The sequence below is a fragment of the Ambystoma mexicanum genome, chromosome 6p, assembly GCF_040938575.1.
Source record: "Ambystoma mexicanum isolate Mex_15411 chromosome 6p, UKY_AmexF1_1, whole genome shotgun sequence".
NCBI classification, from domain to species: Eukaryota; Metazoa; Chordata; class Amphibia; order Caudata; family Ambystomatidae; genus Ambystoma; species Ambystoma mexicanum.
In genome coordinates, this window is record NC_090935.1 from 1,437,869,672 (window position 1) to 1,437,887,942 (window position 18,271).

The following is an 18,271-nucleotide window of genomic DNA, read 5'->3' on the forward strand; positions in this document are numbered from 1 at the left end:
CAGACTTCTAGGTGATATCCCAGAGGGTCGTTTCAGGGAGATGAATTGGGTTGAAGAGGGAGTCGTTGGTAGGAGAAGGGGATTAAGGGGCAAGCCTAGGGCTGATGGGGGAAGAGGGCTCATGAGGGACTATTTCTTAGGGGGGGCATAGGGTAGGAAGGACTGAGAGGGGATCCGTGGTGTGTTCGGGTAGATTTTGGAGAGTGGGAGAGGAGAATGAGCTGGGAGAGAATTAGCTGAGGAGGCAGGCGGAGGAGGCTTGCTGCTCTCCAAACGTCCCCTAATACATAGCATCCTAGCCCCCCGTCCCCTTTCTCACAAACTCTTCAGACTTCTGCGCATTTTAGCTCTCAAGTGACTTCTCATTCAGAAGGCCCTAATCTCATTAACCCTGTTTAGACAGACAACTCGTGTCCTGCAATGGTCCTATATATAATTAATCCAGTCTAAGTGAGTTGAATTTGAAGTTGAAGGTGGTCAAGTATAGCAATGTTTGTTACAGCATTGCAATTGACAAGTTGAGCGTAATGCCTAAATTGACTCTCTGTATCCCTTCTAACAGTTAACGCTTCAGCTCGCCTCGGTCTCCCATTTCGTTCTCTTACAGGGTCCTCTCGGCTACAGTTGCCCACCATTTCTCCCCCCCCCCCCTTCTCTGTGCCCATGGTTCTTAAGGATGGCTATCTGCTGTGCAGTTTCCGTTCCCTCCCTTCCAATCAGTAATTTTTCACAGGTGCTTTTAAAAAAGTGTACCACGTTTCTTTTTCAGTGCTTTGTCTTATAGCTCATCAAAACTCCACCCACAATATCATTCTAAAAGTAGGTTGCTTTGATCGTTAAAATAAACAGTTTTTCTACAGAAATGTTTCGTCAGGTTAGTATTAAAATGACCGAGAACTCTGACTATCAAACGGTAAAAGCTCTGGTCTCTATTCTGTTCCACGTCTGTGTTTCTATGACTCTCATGATTTAGTTTGAGACCTGGTCCCCTTTCATCCGAGACTTTCTGCACTCGCACACTTATCCATTTGTAATAGTACACAGCAGTAAGCATTAATCAATATTCATTACGATGCACGAATAATATGGTGCCACAGAAAAGTAAGTGGGTGATTAAGCCAATTGCTAGTGCTTTAGTGAAGACATTATCGCTACCGCTTCGTTAGTCAAGAGAAATAATGTCTTTGGCAATGCATCTGTGTGTAGTTAGCGCCATTTTTCTGAGACTGGTCACTACTGCAACCAGGTGGCTCTAGGGCACATCTATACAGCAGTGCCATTGAGCGAAACAATTCTTAATGTTTGCAGGCAGTTGTGTTGTAAGTGGCTATGTGATGGCTTCCTGCCCATGTCTGCGCTCATCTTGGATGGACTTAATTTGCTTTTACCTTCTCCGCTTCCTGGGTCTCGCAATTGAAGCCACAAGCAAAGCAAGTCAACCGCTCAAAGCTGCAGCCTGAATGAGTACTTCCAGTCACAAGAAAGCTGAACAGAATGGGCTCTACACTGGGGACTCCACTCAATTTGACGCATAAACCTCACTTGAAGTGCATATTAAATCCACATGCAACACACTGTAACCAGAGGATTGTATGTCAATAATTAAGATGCACAGACAGCTTGCTACAAACGTAGAACTGAGTTGGGGCAACTTGTGCTTACCTGCTCAGCACTTTAAAAATAACTGGCTCCACTGATATTGGCTGACGGCAGTGCAAGAGGACCAATTCTGGGCCATGGCCTGCCAGGTATGACTCTTGGCAATTGGCCTCACTTTTACGGAATGTACTGCATTATTTGGGTCCACTGCAGATGCACAGGGCTGTGTAACTAGTTGTCTCACGCAGTCTTGTCGAGGATAACCGTTTATTTGCGTTGGGGTCAAACTTAGCAAACTTGATTCAAGACCTGCTCCGTTCCCTGCAGCCTGTCTGGTTTATCATCAATCACATGACACTGCATAGTCTCCACACAAGGCTTAAATCTGCTGAAGTTTTTAAGCCCTATGTACTGCAGAAATGTAGCAGGGAATTCACAAAACGGCTGTGGCCAGCCTTTGTAAATGGTACTTAAGAAAAAATGAAATGGGGCATTTGTACAAGGTTGAATAGTGTAAAAAGTCAAGATATGCATCTTATCTAGAGGGCTCTTTGTATTACATTTGTTAAGATGTTTTTTCGGTAGAAAATTGTGTTCTGGCCTATATGCTTTGAAAAGTTGTAAAATTCATGTAAGCTGCTACTAGTGCCGATGTCAAGAAAAGGCACATTACGTTGCTGCAAAACAGGGAGACGCTAGGGTTTATTTATGTATTGTGCCTTTGAAACAATTTCTTGATGTACAAGCGCCTCACAAAGTGCCCACAGGGCAAAGGGGAGGGAACGTGGTAACAAAGGTAAATAAACTGGTGAAAGAGCGGGGACAGTCCTACTAGGCCTTGTGAGCATTCAGAACATGCAGGGAGAAGCGACCAGGGACAGGGAACGGCGTAAGTGCTAGGAGTTCCACAGAGGGAGGTGCCAAGTGATCAGTTCTTGTGCAGACTGAAACACAAGCCAGGGGGCGCCCCAGGGCAAGTGCTGGTATGGGGCAGAGGCTGAGTCCGATTAGGCGGAAGGCCAAGACCCAGGAGGACACATGGTCCTGGCCACCAATCTCAGTGACTGTGGGGTATTGGCAGGGGAGTTAGAGGGGCAGAGAGGAGGTGAAGAGGAAAGTCTTGAGGAGCTTCTGGAATTTGAGGAGTTCCGGCGCAAGACTGAGGAAGGGGAGGCTGTTCCAGAGGAGGGAGCGAGCCAAGGAGGGATCCGCCTCCAGCTCGCTGCTTAGAAAAGCACCTGCCACACAGCGAGGTGAAGCCGGAGGAGCATAAAGATCTGGAAGGAAAGTATTTGGGGAGAGCAAGTTGTAGATGGATTGGACCTCGGACGCAGACAACCTTATGGATGATGCAGAGGGATTTGAATTTGATCCTTGTAGCAACTGAGAGCCAGTGGAGGGATTTTAGTGCTGAAGAGATACGGACCATAGGCTTGAGGCCAAGGTTAAGTCTTGCAGTGCTATTCTGGACCGGCTGGAGGGGGTGCGGAGGGAGGAACAGAAGATGAACACAGTTGCAGTAGTCCAGCTCTAGAGCCATTGAGCTTCTGGGGGAAAAGTGAGGAAAGAAAGGATGCCTCTCAGGAGGTGGAGTTGGAAATGGGCCGCCTTCTAAAGGTCCAAGATGGGAGGGAGGAGTCAAAGATGACGCAAACGTTTCTGGCCAAAGAGATTTGAACACTGTGCACTCCCTGTTCAATTGTATGTGTTATATAAATGTTGGTTGGTGTTATTATTTTGAAAGTGAAGTAAGTTTAAGTGTAATTTAAGGTGCAGAGGAGAGAGGGACACAACCTTGGCATCTAGGCTGTGCGTATATATGAACCAAGAACAAGTTCCCAATTGGGGAACTTGTCCCCTGCACACTATCTGATATCTGGGTAACCAGACTAGTAGTTTTGGGTAAGGTTGTAGTCCTATTTACATGGTTTTAGGTAAACATTCACAATAAGACAAATGGTCTTTTTGAAATTACCTAAGTTAAGAACTGACAAAAATAACAATATAGCAGTTATTTATCACAATCTTTTTTTATTCATGATGCTGCAGAGAGGGCACAACGCGTTTCGAGTGCAAAGTCACTCTTCATCAGGGGCACATGTGATCCTATAGAAAAAGTACATATGAAATAGATCTTAGTTGAACACATGCATGTACTTTGTCTATAGAATCACATGTGCCCCTGATGATGAGTGACTTAGCACTCGAAACGTGTTGTGCCCTCTCTGCATCATCATCATGAATAAAAAAGATTCTTGTGATAAATTACTGCTATATTGTTGTTTTTGACTGATGTAATTTCAAAAAGACAATCTGTCGTATTGTGAATGTTTACCTAAAACCATGTAAATAGGACTATAACCTTACCCTAAGCTACTAGTCTGGTTACCCAGATATCGGATGGTGTGCAGGGGATGCAAGTTCCCTAATTGGGAACTTTTTCACGGTTAAAAGGTTTGTCTTCAGATGGGGAGAAGCGGGTGGGGGAAGCCCATAGAGGGTGGCATGAATGAATGAATGAATGAATGAATGTCCCAATAAGGATATCAGTCTTGTTGACATTGATGCAGAGATCATTGGAGGCACACCATGACTCGCTAGCAAATAAGCAGCCAAGAATGTTAGAGGAAGTAGGGAGAGCATCAGAGGGAAGTTTGAAGAAGAGTTGAGTTGGGTGTCCTCTGCAGAACTGGAAGTGAGGGGAGAACGTGGAGATAAGGTGAGCAAGCAAAGCGAGCTAGACATTGAAGAGCCAGGGTGAGAGGTTATAGCCTTTGGGAATGGCACAGGTGGAGATGGAGGTAGGAGAGGAGAAAGAACCCAGGATGATCTGGGAGGGACAGTCAGTGATGCAGGTCAACCAGTCCAGTGCCCACTCCGAGATACCAAGGATATCTTGGAGCTGTTTAGAGAATGCAGTGGTTGGCCGTATCAAATGCTGAGGAAAGATGAAGAATGAGAACAGCGGGAGAGTTGGTGTCAAGAGATGCGAGCAGTTGTTCACGGGTGTTCAGGAGAGCAGTTTCCCTGCCTCTGGATGCTCAGAATCCAGATTGGTGTTTGTGTAGGCACCTAACAAGCTCAGTATGCGGAGTCACTTGGAGGACCAGCTTCTCCAGGAGTTTCCCAAAGAAGAGAGTGATGGAGATGGGGCAGTAGTTAGCCGACACAAAGGGTTGGCAGAAGGCTTTTTCAGGAGGGGGTGCACAAGAGTGTGCTTGAGGGAAGAGGGGAAAGACTCACTAGCAAGTGTGGTTGTAGAAATCTGCAAGTGCGGGGACAAGGGAGCCGATGTCCTTTTAATAGTTCTCGAAGAACAGACCTTCATGGAGCTGACAACCCTAGTGATCTTGTCTGATCTGAAAGGAGAGGCTGAGGGAGGTTTGGGGGGGGGGGGCAGGGGTGTTGGAGAGAGGGGAAGGGGGAGGAAGAGGGAGTGCTCAGGATGTCCTGAGTTTTTGCAGTGAGAGGGAAGAGGCGAGGTTGAGACTGCAGAAGGATTGGCTAGTTCCTTACAGATTTGAAAGAGCTCCGCTGTGTTAGGTGCTCCAGAGACATGGGCCTGGATGTGGGCCCTCATCTTAGACCGAATGGTGAGATGATATTGTCTTTGGAGAAAGTGACAGGCCAGTTTGTCAGAAGAGCCTGTGGTCTGCCACTTCTGTTCTGCAGCTCTGCGTTTGAGCTACAGACCTGATTCGTACCAAGTGCTATGTTTAGTGGCGTGTTTCAGGCAGATCCTCATGCCTGGGGCAAGAATGTTGTGTTGGAGATGGCGAGATTGAGGTTGCTGAGAGCAGAGTCATTGGTAGTCTGCGGTGGGAGGAGATGGTGGGATAAAGGTGGATCCTTTCATCTGGTGGATGTCAGTGAACGAGGTTGGCAGAGCTGGGGGAGCTGTGGTTAGTGGTATGAGGGGGCCCAGGTGGCAGAAGAGGGAGTGGTCGGATCAGGAGAGGGTGAGTTTCGAGTGGGGTGGAGAGCGAAAGATCTGTGTGGATAAGGGCAGTGTGTCCAGCCAGGTGGGTAGGACCCGAGGGGAGAATGGAGAGGGAGAGAAAGAGTTGCAGAATTCACGGAATAGAGTGGACGCCAGCTTGAGGAGTCAAGGTGGATGTTGAAGTCGCCCAATAGGAGTTAGAAGATGACGGGAGCGAGGAGGAGAAATCGGCCCATTTACCGAGGAACCAGGTGATGGAGCCAGATGGTCTAGAGATGGTGGCAATGGTCTGGGAGGAGGTAGGATAGATGACCAACTTGCAGACCAGGCTCTCTGAGTAAGAGTATGGCTGGGTGGGTACGAGGGAGGAAGGGACCCACTTGGGCGAGGCTTAAATTATCTTATAGCCATCAGGGAGTCCAAGTCAGTGACTGCGCTGGCATTGAACCATGTCTCGGTAAGAGTGAGGATATTTAGGTCAATGTCTTTGAGGAGGCAGCTGTCTGAAGGGTGTTTGATTGCAGAGCAAGCATTGTGCATGGCTAGATCGCGGGTCACTGCCTTAGGTTTTACGAGGAGAGGTACAGGGACATGGTACACCAGTTGGAGGAGGGGGAAGAGGGAGAGGAGCAAGTAAAAGGCGAGAGGTGGAGGAGGAGCTGCCATGATAGTGCCATTGTGATAGACATTAATGATGTACATGGATGATTAGGAGCCCGCCAAGAGTGCTTCCGATCTAGTGCCACCATTAATGGGTGAGGATAGGAATGGGGAGAGAGTAGAGAAAAGATGAGGCGTCCAGAGATCTGGAGAGGGGACAGAAAAGAGGATATCGGTGACAATCTGTCTGGAAGTTGCGCTGACGTAGCTGTCTGCAATGGGTAGACCAGGGTTAGTGGCCAGGAAGTTTTTTTTTTAAATACGTTTTCTGGGCGTAAACATCAATGATCAACTATCTGATCTACCATATTGAAAAGCCATTGATAATAAACTGAACTCGGCTATATCTCGAGCGAGAATAATCTATTTCAAATATGGTACATTTTCCTGTGTGCAACTATTAACATATTACAACCAGAAAACCGTTCTGCAAATTCTTTACGGAGCAGAAACTAAATTGCTACTCCCATATTCTTTCTGATTGACATTAGAAGGAAGATTTTGGAAGCAACTCCTGAATTTGGCGCAATGTTCACCATTTGCCGTAGTTAGACATGAGTTGGGCGTAATTTCACTTTACTGTATGTATTTATTGAAAATATGTATCAATGCATAAAATAAGCAGTGTCTCATAGCAATTTGCTATGCAATTCTGTAGGTTTGCTAATCAAATGGACACTTGTGTAGCAAAGTTAGCTATTTAAGTTGACCTCTTCAATGAACGCACAGCTCGCCCTCTCGCCCTGCATTCCTCTCTTGCCCATGGTGCTCTATTCACCCTCTTTTCTCTCTTCACTTCAAGTGCTAATGGAGAGAAAGTGCAGAAGTAATCATCTCCTCCACTTAAAGTGCCAAAGGCATGTGTGGGAGTACCAGGCAAGAATTTCTTTTTCAAATAATTACAAACCAGAAGTAATCGGCATGATACTTTTATTAAGCTTTCTATATCCTGTCTGGCAAAGACTATTATGTGTCAACTTTATATTTATATAAAGAGTCACACAATTCCATTCCTAAAATCTAAGTTGTTACATAATTAATAATTACAGTATTGATACTGTAACACTGCATCATCTCCATGCATTACAGGAAGTTTTGGTTAGTGTATCTGCATTTCATAGTGTCCACTGTATTTCGGTTTGTTGGGGAAAGCTGCATCATATTGACAAGTGAACACTTGAAAATGTACAAATGTAAATGATCAAATGCTTTTGATGGCAAACCTAGTTCTGTAACCTGCAGGTTGCATACCTCTTGCAACTGGTGCTCGACAAATGAGCAAACCCATATTCCTTGAAATTCTGTATTATGGCTTAACACCAGGTGCCCTGAAAGTGAGATGACCAAAGACTACACTTTTCCACCCTGTTTTCCCAGTTCTATGGTTGCTGGAGAATCCACTCTGCTTAGTCTTTCTTACCTCTTACATACAAAGCGAACCAGATGCTTATGCAAAGTAGTGATCAATAGTTCCATCCGGTCTGTACATCTACAGATCTACTGCAATACCAAACACTGTAGTTGGCCTTCAGAGTAAGCTTTGCTTTCTGATTGTATTATATATTACCATCTGCAGGAGACAGCTGGCCCAACTGTTTTCAGAGCCTTTTTTATAGTATCTATTCATTTTTGTCCATTCATGCAGCTAAATTTTTTTATTTTACAGACACTCATCTATGGCTGTCTTTTCGCCCACTTGCATAGTCGAGTAGATTTTATAAAGGGCGAGTAGCATTTGCAAGAGATTTTTGAAACTTTGATTTAACATTTACTTTGCAGAAAAATGTCAAATATAAGTTTCACTGTGCGTGGCTGGCCTCTGGGTGGCAGCAGTTTGCCAAACATAAAATGGGTTTGTAAGCACATGCACCATTTTAAGAAAATCACATTTCAAATGTGTTGTCCTCCGTTGCTATGGGTCGAGTGCATTTATCTTAGGTTGAATAGGTAAACTAAGTTACCCGACCTGCAGATCTGGTTGAAGTTTAAAGAATTTGCAAGGCCTGACTCCTCTTATTAAGATCTTATTTCAGCTGTACTCAAAGCTGCTGTATTGTTGCTCATTTCAAGTCTTGAGTACAAATAACTTCCGGTGACATTAACAATTAGTACAAAATTGCTAATCAAATGAGCTTGTTTGCTAATCAAAAATAATTAGCAAACTCTGCCAATCAATTTTTGAAATCTAATTTATGCCTTGTGTATACTATACAGGAAGTTTTTGTTGGCACAAACATCAAAACAACTTTTGTACATATTCGCCTCATGTCCATACGACTAATCATAAGTTCATTAATGTGTGGCAGTCTACTGTTATGAACATGTTAGCTGATGCAGATATCTCACAACTTTTGCCTGAAAACCCAAAGCATGCTAAACTCAAACTATTACCAGCGGATTGGCTGAGAACATGCAAAATCTGTTTATAACATACAGATTTGTCAAACAATCCTTTTGACATCAAAAGCTACAGCATGTTGGAAAATTATCTAGCAAAATGTCCATCAAATGTTAGAAATGCAATAATACGTATGAGATTCAATTTGTGGCCCACTAATGAATTGATGAAACGGAAATTTTCGGTGTGAATCAGAACTTCTGCCAGTTTTGCAAACAAGTGACTCAACCCGAAACTCTTCAACACTTGATGCACAAAGTTGAATGATAGATGCACTTTTTATTTAAAAATGCTTCTCGAATGGATTGTGTCCTGCAACGCATTCCACATCTTTGACATGTAATGTCCACAGCTGTGCACTTCGGAAACTTTTCGGCAGAGGGCGTCCTGCGTCTATGGCGTCTGTCCCATGTCCCTCGAAGGCCTCCATCGAGGGTGACATCACAGGATGTCATAAATGGGACGCACGGCACCCGTAGCCTTGGTTCCGTTTTTTCCACGAACATGTTAACTTCGTGAGACTCGGCGCACCTCGTGTGTTTTCTTTGTAGAAGATGTCTTTCTCTTCGACCCCTCTAACTCCGCTGTCTGGCTTTAAGACCTGCTGGGACTGCAAGTCGAATGTCACTGACACCCACTGCATTTGTGTTTGGTGCCTGGGCGAGTCGCACGACAGACTGTTCGAAATGCCAGTCGCTGTCTGCCAAGGCCATTGCGGAAGGGGAAGCTCCAGGTAGGTAGGGGCTCAAAGCCTGTTAAGTCCCATGCTTCCAAGTCCAAGGGGGTTTCCACTGATGACTCGAGGGGCGACTCTCCACGTCGGAAGGTTTCCTGGGGATCTCTGTCCCGGAGTGGTTCCCATCACTCGTCTTCCTCGTCCCAGCACTTGTGGAAGCGCTGTCACTGGTCGGCTTCCCCATCCTCCTCGGCGTTAAAGAAATCCATGATGGCGATTTTTCAATCGCAGGACACTGGTCTGGTCGTGGCTTCTGAAGAAGCTGGCCAGGATCGGTCTCGTTCCATGGCTCACACGCCTTCAGGCGCAGGTTTGTGACGCGACACATCCGGAGCCGTCAAGGACCCGTATGGACAAGGAATCGAAAGGTCACAAGAGACGTGTCTCTAGGTCTCGGTCCTTGTCTCCAGTGAGACCACAGCAACCTATTGAGGGTTTGGGGCCGGCGTTGACTCGTTCGGTGCCATGTCAGTCTGATTCAGACATATACGCCTTGCTATCGTATCAGCCCATGGCACCGTCGGCACCTGTGTAGACGTCGAAGCCTTCAACGCTATTGGCGCCTTCGGGGATTTTTTTCTCGAAATTTGCCGTTGGGAGTACCCGGACATTGTGGATCCTCCAAGGAAGGCTACATCGAAGTCTGTGAGGCTGGTTTTGGCACAGACCTGGGTTTCAACCCCCTCTGGATTATATTTATGAAGAGGAGGAAAGTCCTGAGGTTGAGTAACCTGGTGACCTTGATGATCCCCTTTTTTTTTTTTCTGGAGACAGTCAGTTGGAGTTGAGGCAGTCCCTCCATGATGCAAGTGGACTGGACACTTCCCCGGAAGTGGAACTTGGTAGACCTGAGCCTGGGGCTCATGCAGAGCCTTCAATAGCAGACTCGTGGCGCGAGTCTTGCGAGTATCTGGGCTGTTTTAGTCCTCCGGAAGACTTTGTGCAGGATGATCTGACGGACATCTTGGATCAAGGTCCGTTCTCTGGCCCTGTGTTGCCATTTCATCTTAACTTACAGAAAAGGGTGGCAGCTGCTTGTCAGTCCCCGGAATCTCTTCCGGCTGTTAATAAGTCTTTGACCAAGAAATACCGCCTTCCATTAGCAACCCCAGATATCTATCTACTCACCCCACTCCCGAGAGTTTGGTGGTTCAGGCGGCTATGGCCACCTCGAGGCAGGCGGCGTACCCTACCATCCCTCCGGATAGGGACGATAAGGGCTTTGACGGTTGGGCCTGGAAGGTATTTTCTGCTGGGAGCATGGCCCTGAAATCGGCCAACTCCACGTGTGCCTTGGCAAGGTTTTCACACTCTGGAATTTTTTCTGTGGCGGCTGAGCATATTCCCGAGGGGGGAAGAGGTCAGGGGGTGGTCAGGTTCTCCATCCTGCGGTCAAGACTCTCAGCCTTCACGCTTGGTATCTGAAAGGTTGAGGTATAAGGATTGGGATCTCCCAGATGATGTGATGGAGGTGTTGCTTTTGGCCAGAAGGCCAGCAACAAAATCCCTGTACTGTTGGCGTATGTTTTGCGACTGGTGCAGGGGACCAAATGTTGTCCCCTTAGAGTGTTCCATTGCTATGGGTTTGTCTTTCTTTGGCCCACAGGGGCCTTCAACTGGGTACCATTAAAGGTTACATGGTGGCGCTGTATCTTTAAGCGCGAGTCTGAAGAAAGGTCTTACTTTAAGATTCCTTTTGATTTCCCAATTTCTTAAAAGGCTCACTAATGTGTTTCCACCATCCACTTTCCAAGCACCGGTTTGGGATCTGAATTTGGTTATGAAATTCCTGATGGGTGCTCAGTTTCCACCTTTGCACTCTTGCCCATTGAGATTGTCTTTCAAGACGATGTTCTTGGTGGCGGTTAGTTCCGCTCGCAGAGTAAGTGAATTGCAGGCACTTTCATCTAAGCCACCCTTTACTGTGTTAGTGTTGTACTGAGGTTACATCCTTACTTTCTACCTAAGGTAGTGTCTGGCTTTCATTTAAGCCAGAAAGTGGTTCTTCTGTCTTTCTATCCTCCTCATCCTCGTAAGGGAGAAGAGCGTCTCCATAGGTTGGATCCTAGGAGAGCTCTGAGCTTTTAGATTTCTAGGATGCCCAGGGTCAGAGTGGACGATCAACTCTTTGTGGGATATACTGGACACTGATTGGGCCAGGCTGTTAACAAACAAACCATGTCCAGGTGGATTATCCTCACATTACTGAATGTTACCGATTGGCAGGTAAGTACCCTCCTAAAGGGTTGGGAGCTCCTTCCACTAGGGGGGCGTGGCTACTTCCACAGCACTACAACGGGGAGTTCCTATTCAGAATATTTGTGATGCAGCCACATGGGCTTCTAGCCACACATTTGGTAAACATTATTCCCTGGATACGATCCATCGCCAAGATATGGCCTTTGGTAAGGCGGTTCTTTATTCCGCCATCTGATTGGGTACTCCTTCTTTTCCCTCCATTTTCTGGTACTGCTTTGGGACTCTGTAAAAGATGTGGAATACGTTGGAGGACACAATCCATTCGAAGAACAAATTACTTAACAATTGGTAAAGTTCTTTGGATTGAATTTTCCTCCAATGTATTCCAAATCGCCCTCCCAGCCTGCCCCTCTGGAGAATATCCTATGCGATTGCAAATTACATTTCCGCAAGGCTATGTGCAGTCAAGCAGGCATTGGATAGATGCCACAGGAAAAAACAAACTGAGGCTACGGGCACCATGCATCCTATTTATAACATCCGGTGACGTCGCCCTCGACGGAGGCCTTCGAGGGACATCGACCAGACTCCATCGACGCAGGACGCCCTCTGCCGAAAAAGTTTCCGAAGTACACAGCTGTGGACAATACATGTCAAAGATGGTGGAATACGTTGGAGGAACATCCAATCGAAAGGTTACCAGTTGGTAAGTAACTTGTTCTACCATTTTATAGGCACCTATTGCATTTTCTTTACTATCTGGTTTGTTCTGTGAAACATCGGAGGATTACGAGGTTTGGATGTTAAACTATTGTGTGACTGACCAGATCACTTTTTTTTCCAATCACATCTGTAACAAAAATGGAATATAGAAATGTCACTGTTCCCTTTCTCTTTTGTAGGAGAGACAGTCACCTGGCAAACAGATTTTAGTGCTTGGTCTGGATGGGTCAGGGAAGACCAGCCTTCTTAACTCGCTTGCAACAAATCGAGTCAAGCACTGCACAACATCCACGCAAGGCTTCAATGCTGTGTCCATTAACACTGAAGAGACCCAAATGGAATTTTTGGAAAGTAAGCTCACCACGTGTAATTTGTTTGCAACCACCTTTCTTGGATGCCTTTTTGTGATGTTTTTAAAAAAAATCAATTTTTTGTGCGATATCCTCAAATGTTCGTCTTCTTCCCATTGTAATAATTGCTTTAATGCTATTATTGAAATCGCATCTGGATTAGGAGTGGGAAAGTGTGCCAGAGCCCAGCTAAGAAAGCTGCCACAACTGGAACTTCATGAGGTGAGCAGGGTCTGGCAAGAAAACATTTTGGATCCCATATGCCTACATCAATGGAATCAGATGCTGAAACCTTATGGCCTGGGTGGTAGTGTTATTGTGCCTGATCAGCAGCTCAGATGTGTGTGAATTCAAATGCTGCTTCAGGTACTCATTCCTGACATTGAAGGATCTGGGTGAGTTGGGATGGTCCAAGTTGTTTGGGGATTACAATGTTAGATTACAAGGATCTGGAATGAGGGCATGATCATTATAATACTTGACCAGATGTAGTATGTTAGGAGAACATGTTGCCAGGTAGGTTTGGTAGAATTCTACTTAAAGGGTCTCCCTGCCCAATACCAGTTTTCAGCCATGTGATTACCGTAACAATGTAATCATCAAATATAAGATTATCAAAATAATTTAGGGGTCTAGTTTCTTGTATTTATTCCTCTATATTGAATCTAACGGAGTCTGTTGATTCATTTTCCGCTGTGCATTCAGAAGTGTACAGGTTTTTTTCGAAAATTCTGCCTAAATATCTGCAGTGTCAGAATATTCTTTTTTTATTCATTTTTGTTTTTTAATAGTTGGTATTTGGGACTTTTCTCGCCATTCCTCAAAATAATTGCTAAGCATATATCCCATTGTGTTTGAACCGGTAATATTTGGCCTTGGTGTTTAGAATCGTTTTGCTGGTGGTTTACTTAAATGTTTAGCCTGAAATTCTTTTGTGTGTTTTCTGAATTGGATTTCTGGTGGTAGTTTTGTGCAAGTTTTAAGTTTTTTTTTATATTTGGTTCTTTTCGCTACTTTATATATGATCTCTCCTCTTAGTGCTGCTTTGAAAGGTTTCTAATTGTTTTTCTTTTTGTTGTCTATGTGGTTTTTGGCAAATTTGTGTTTAAAGGTGATCCTTCCTGTTAGGGAGAATTCTCTTATGGGTAATTTCCCAAACCTAGTGAGCCCCCCAGCAGCTTTGCTGGAATTTTGGGGTTTGTTTTTTCTCCTGCTAAGAGTGAGACTCTTTTTCTCCCACTCTTAGGCATGATTTAAGGTATGTCTGACTTTTTGTGTGCTTATGGGCTATGGGGTCTTTTACTCCATAGGGTATCATCTGTTTTGGGGTGTGTTTTACACAGCACCCTCAGTGCAGTAACACAGGGGTGTCATAGTGACCCCCAAACATAGACTCCATACCCTGGGACTGACTGTCTCCCAGGGCATGTAAAGTCACCATTGACTTTACTAGTCCAAAATTGTGAACGGAACCAGTACAAACCATCATACTGTGGAAGTACTGGAAGGGGTTAATTTGGTTGCCCCTGGGTCTGTTTCCAAGGGGGCACTGTCCAGTCCCCCCCCCCCCCTGTCGAGTTTCTGGCTGGTGGCAGTGGTTACCACGCAAAATATTCCACCAGAATATTTCCTATGGGATTTGTCCATTCATTTTAAACGCACCACTTTTTGGTGCAATGTTAAAGATACCGCCGGTTTATTTATTTAATATTAAATCACCGGTTGGGTCTTTCTGCCAGAACTCTTTGCTAAAATGGCGTTCGTGTCCATCTCCAACTCCAACCAAGGTCGGGCCCTTTGTTCCACTTTTTGGCGGGCTTCTCTACAGAAGCCCTCCAACTGGTGCCACTCTGTCTGGGTCCCACAGGATGTGTGGGTGGGGGAATTGGCACCCTGGACTTCGTTGCGTTAGCAACCGAAGTCACACTCTGTTCTGATTGGGCCAGTGGTGACCCGCCTGGCTCACCACTTAGCATGTTTGAGTGACAGCTAGGCTGTTGAATGGGGGTTTTTCTGCATAAAAGCAGGGCTTTTGGGACTGGAACTTCAGAAGTCGCCACAGGACCTAAGAAATCCGAAGAGGGGAGAAGCTGAGCCATCTGCAACGACGACACCAACGGTGGAGTCCTGCTGCAAAGACCTCACCACTTTCCCGACGACAAGAGATCTACTGCTGAAAGTGTCTTCTTCCTCTGAGCTGGTGGGATCAACCAGTTCGCCATTTCGCCTCCCAGGACATCTCTTGGTCGAATCACCCGTGCCAAGCACCCCGGCGGCCGGATAGCCAAGCTGTACCACTGACTGCGAATACCAGGAACGCACCTTTTCACAGACGAACTCCGCGGCTGGTTTCTTCCTTGGGCAGTGCAACGACTCAAGTTTCCTCCTCAAAGAGATCCTCTTCCCCTGGTCGAAACCACGAACTGCACCCGCTGCCAGGAACTGCCGCCACCGCTGGAGCTTCCTCACTCTTTAAGGTACTGTGTTCTACCTGGCCTCCCTTTCTTCGGTTTGCCCAAGGTGACCCTTAAATCCTTGGCTTTCCAACTGGGTTGGCCCCCAGACCTTCTAGCTTTCTTTTGAACCACCCCAACCTCTTTTGAACATTTCTACAAAAACTTGAGTGCATTGCTAAACCGTGTGATCTTGGGCACATTTCGCCTGGCTCAATTCAAAGTGGGCCTGGCCTATAAACTTTGGCTCTACAGTATACCCTGCCTTCAGTAACTTGATTCTGTCCCTTAAGTGTTGGGAACTGTTTGATTTTTATGACCTGCCTTTTTCTCTCCCTTTAACCTAATTATTGGAGTGCCATCTGAGTTACGCACTCACCTCTGTTTTGACAGTGGTGTTTTAACTTCGACTTGTCTAGTAATTGCTAAGGGAGGTGTAAATACTTTTCGGATTGTGTTAGAACTTGCTTTTGATAGTGTTAGTGTATTTCCTAAAGTGTCTGTTAATTATATACTTTTGATACAAAGCTCTGGTCAGTGTTTGCTTGTTCTACTGTATTTTTAGCCCTATTGTGTATCCTCTGTATACTAACTCTTCTTGAGAGAAGTCTGACTGCTCGTCCACAGCTACCAGGTAAATCTGGGTGGTGCAGATGGCTACCAATTGGGTTTACTGCTTACTCCTGTAGTCTTAATCTTTTTGCAGTGGTCCCCAAGGGAACTGCACAGGATTCTGCCTAACACTTCTGCCAACAAATATGAGTGTCTTTCAGTGATGCTGTGTTGAATTTTCGCTCTTTAGTTTGGGATGTAATGAATAGACGGGTTTTACTGACATTAACCCTGATCAGATGGAAGTTGCAAGCTGGGTAATTTCAACACGTGTCTACCTGAATATTATTGCCCATACTTGCCAAAGTCATGACCTTACATTTATCATGGCTTTAGATTCTGGGAAACCACTTGAAAGCTGAGTTTTCCTTTCAAGGCGATGAATGACATGTCATTGGCGAACTTTTCATAAACCTTATTAAATTCTTGCACATTTCCCCAGGGCCTCATTCTACATTAACCTATAATTGCCCTTCTTTCGTCTACAAAGAGAATACAAGATAAGAAATTGGGGTTAGTTGAACCTAGTCCCAATTTCTTTGATCTGAGTGCTTGAACCGCTACTAAAAGCATACGTAAAAGATGAAGAGATCACTGGTATCAAAGAAAAAAATATTTAAAACGTGCTTCCTATGCCAAGGATATGGTATTCCTGTCTTAACCCTACGTAATTGGGCATCTGTAAGATATGAAGAAAACAGATCTGGGTCATATTTGAAGAATATTGATCACGTCCATGTCTACTCTACTGCCGCCTTTCTATGAAAAACCCTGCAGAAAACTCAAACCAGCCAGTATTAGTAGGCTCGATTTAACATTTTAACAGGTTCACAAAACATACGTATACTAGTTAAATACAACTCTTGCATTCTCCAGTATGGTTTGTGGTGAACCACAAAGAGTTGGACTAAGTTGTGACATGTTAAGTATGCTTTTTGTAAATCACAACGCCCTTCTAGCCCTACCGCCTATAATGGTCATTCCCTGCCTTTATAAAAGAAAACTAAAACCTTACTCCAAAACTCTATTAGCTATCTGGCTGTACCACTTAGAAAAAATAACAAAGGAGCAGGCCACAGCAATAGTCTCTGCCCTTGGCAGTTGCCTGGCCCAGTGGTTTGGATCACTCTCCAAAAAGAGTGTAACGCTCACCTGGTATCCACGGGGATGTCGCTCAGCCTTTTCTAACGTCTTACGACCTCGAACCCTTCCCTGGAGTCTACTCGACTGGAGACTGGGCCTTGTTTTCTTGGAAAGTGTGTTCTCCGTCCTTTCAGCGCAGGGGCGCGTTGATTGATGCGGGCTCGTTGCTGCCTAGTTACTTCACTGGCAAGAGTCAGACGGGTAAGTATAATGAGTCTTTTGAACAGTTCTCTAACTTCGCTCCTTTCCTTTCTTAGATGATGGCCGGCGTCCGGGGATGGCGACGTGCTACTGAGATGATTAGCGCTGAAGGTGAGAGAGCGCGATGCGACCCTTTCGTATTTGTATTGAACTGAGTTCTTTTTCTGTGTCTTTTAGGTGCTGCGACGTTTTCAGCGTGGATGCCGGTTGCGAAGAAATGCGGTGAGTAAACGCGGTATGCGGCGCCTCTAGATGTTTCCACACTAACCTGGAGTGTCTTTTCCCTCTTGCAGATGGATGAGAAGTTCCAGAGACAGAGTTCCCCCAACTGGGATTCAGGTAAGCGTTTGAAGCTCGTACAGGCTTTAGAAATAAGCGAAGATTTGCTGAATGCTCACTAATGCCTTTTTTCAGTTCTTTTCCCTTTTCCTTAGGAAGCGGCGTGCCGGGATAGGAATGACACCGCTGAAGATGCCTGCAGAACAGAAGAAGCGATGAATTATGGGCAGAAGCGCCGCAAGTTAAGGCTGTTCCTAACGGTGGTCTAGTTCTTGCAGGAGCTGAGCACAGAAGAAAGATGCAGGCCTACTGGAGACCGTTCCGAACACAGTGATTGTCACGCTGCAGGTGCAGAAAACACAAAGCATGTTTCTCAGCCTGGGCGTGGCTTAAATAGTTTCTGGGTATCCCAGGTGTCTCTGGGATGAACCACACCCGAAATACTAGACTGCACATGCAGTACTGGGAATCGAAATGTGGGGGCATCAATATTGTCCCCATCAAAGCACTACAAGTCCAGTCCCCAATGTTATCCTATGGTAGTGAGTGAGTCTGGTGCCACAAGCGCCAAGTCTGACTCCAAGTGGGTCTTTGGAGGGATGGAGAGGCCCTTGAGGGCCTTGTACGTGTTCGGGGCCTGGCTCCAGCCGGACATCTTGGAGGGCTGGGGACATGAGGGGCAGGCATCATGACAAAGAGGTATTGAAATGTTTGTCAAGTTCTGGATCTTTTACAAAAGCAGAATTTAACATTTCTTCGGTTCCTCTCTTGCAGTGTTTTTGTTTTTCTAGGGATTTCAGGTTTCTCGGGGATGCCATAGCCCTTTGCTTCTCCAGCCCTGGATAATACTTTTCTAGGGCTCTCTAGCCCTTTGGCCCTCAAGTAGGCTTATTTCAGTGGGGCGTTGGTTGGGCATCTGCCCTCTTCCAACTTTTGGGTTTTCCTGGCTCCCGTAATCCTTGTGGCATCACCAGACCG

General features: G+C 45.7%; 1 protein-coding gene across 1 annotated transcript in view; it reads left to right on the forward strand.

Annotated features, from left to right (window-relative positions):
* ARL9 (ARF like GTPase 9) overlaps positions 1 to 18,271 on the forward strand; it is a 281,143-nt gene that overhangs the window by 118,925 nt on the left and 143,947 nt on the right. The window contains exon 2 of the mRNA XM_069626162.1: positions 12,435 to 12,606. Coding sequence (XP_069482263.1) covers positions 12,435 to 12,606 — 172 coding nt within the window. The remainder of the gene's footprint in view (positions 1 to 12,434; positions 12,607 to 18,271) is intronic.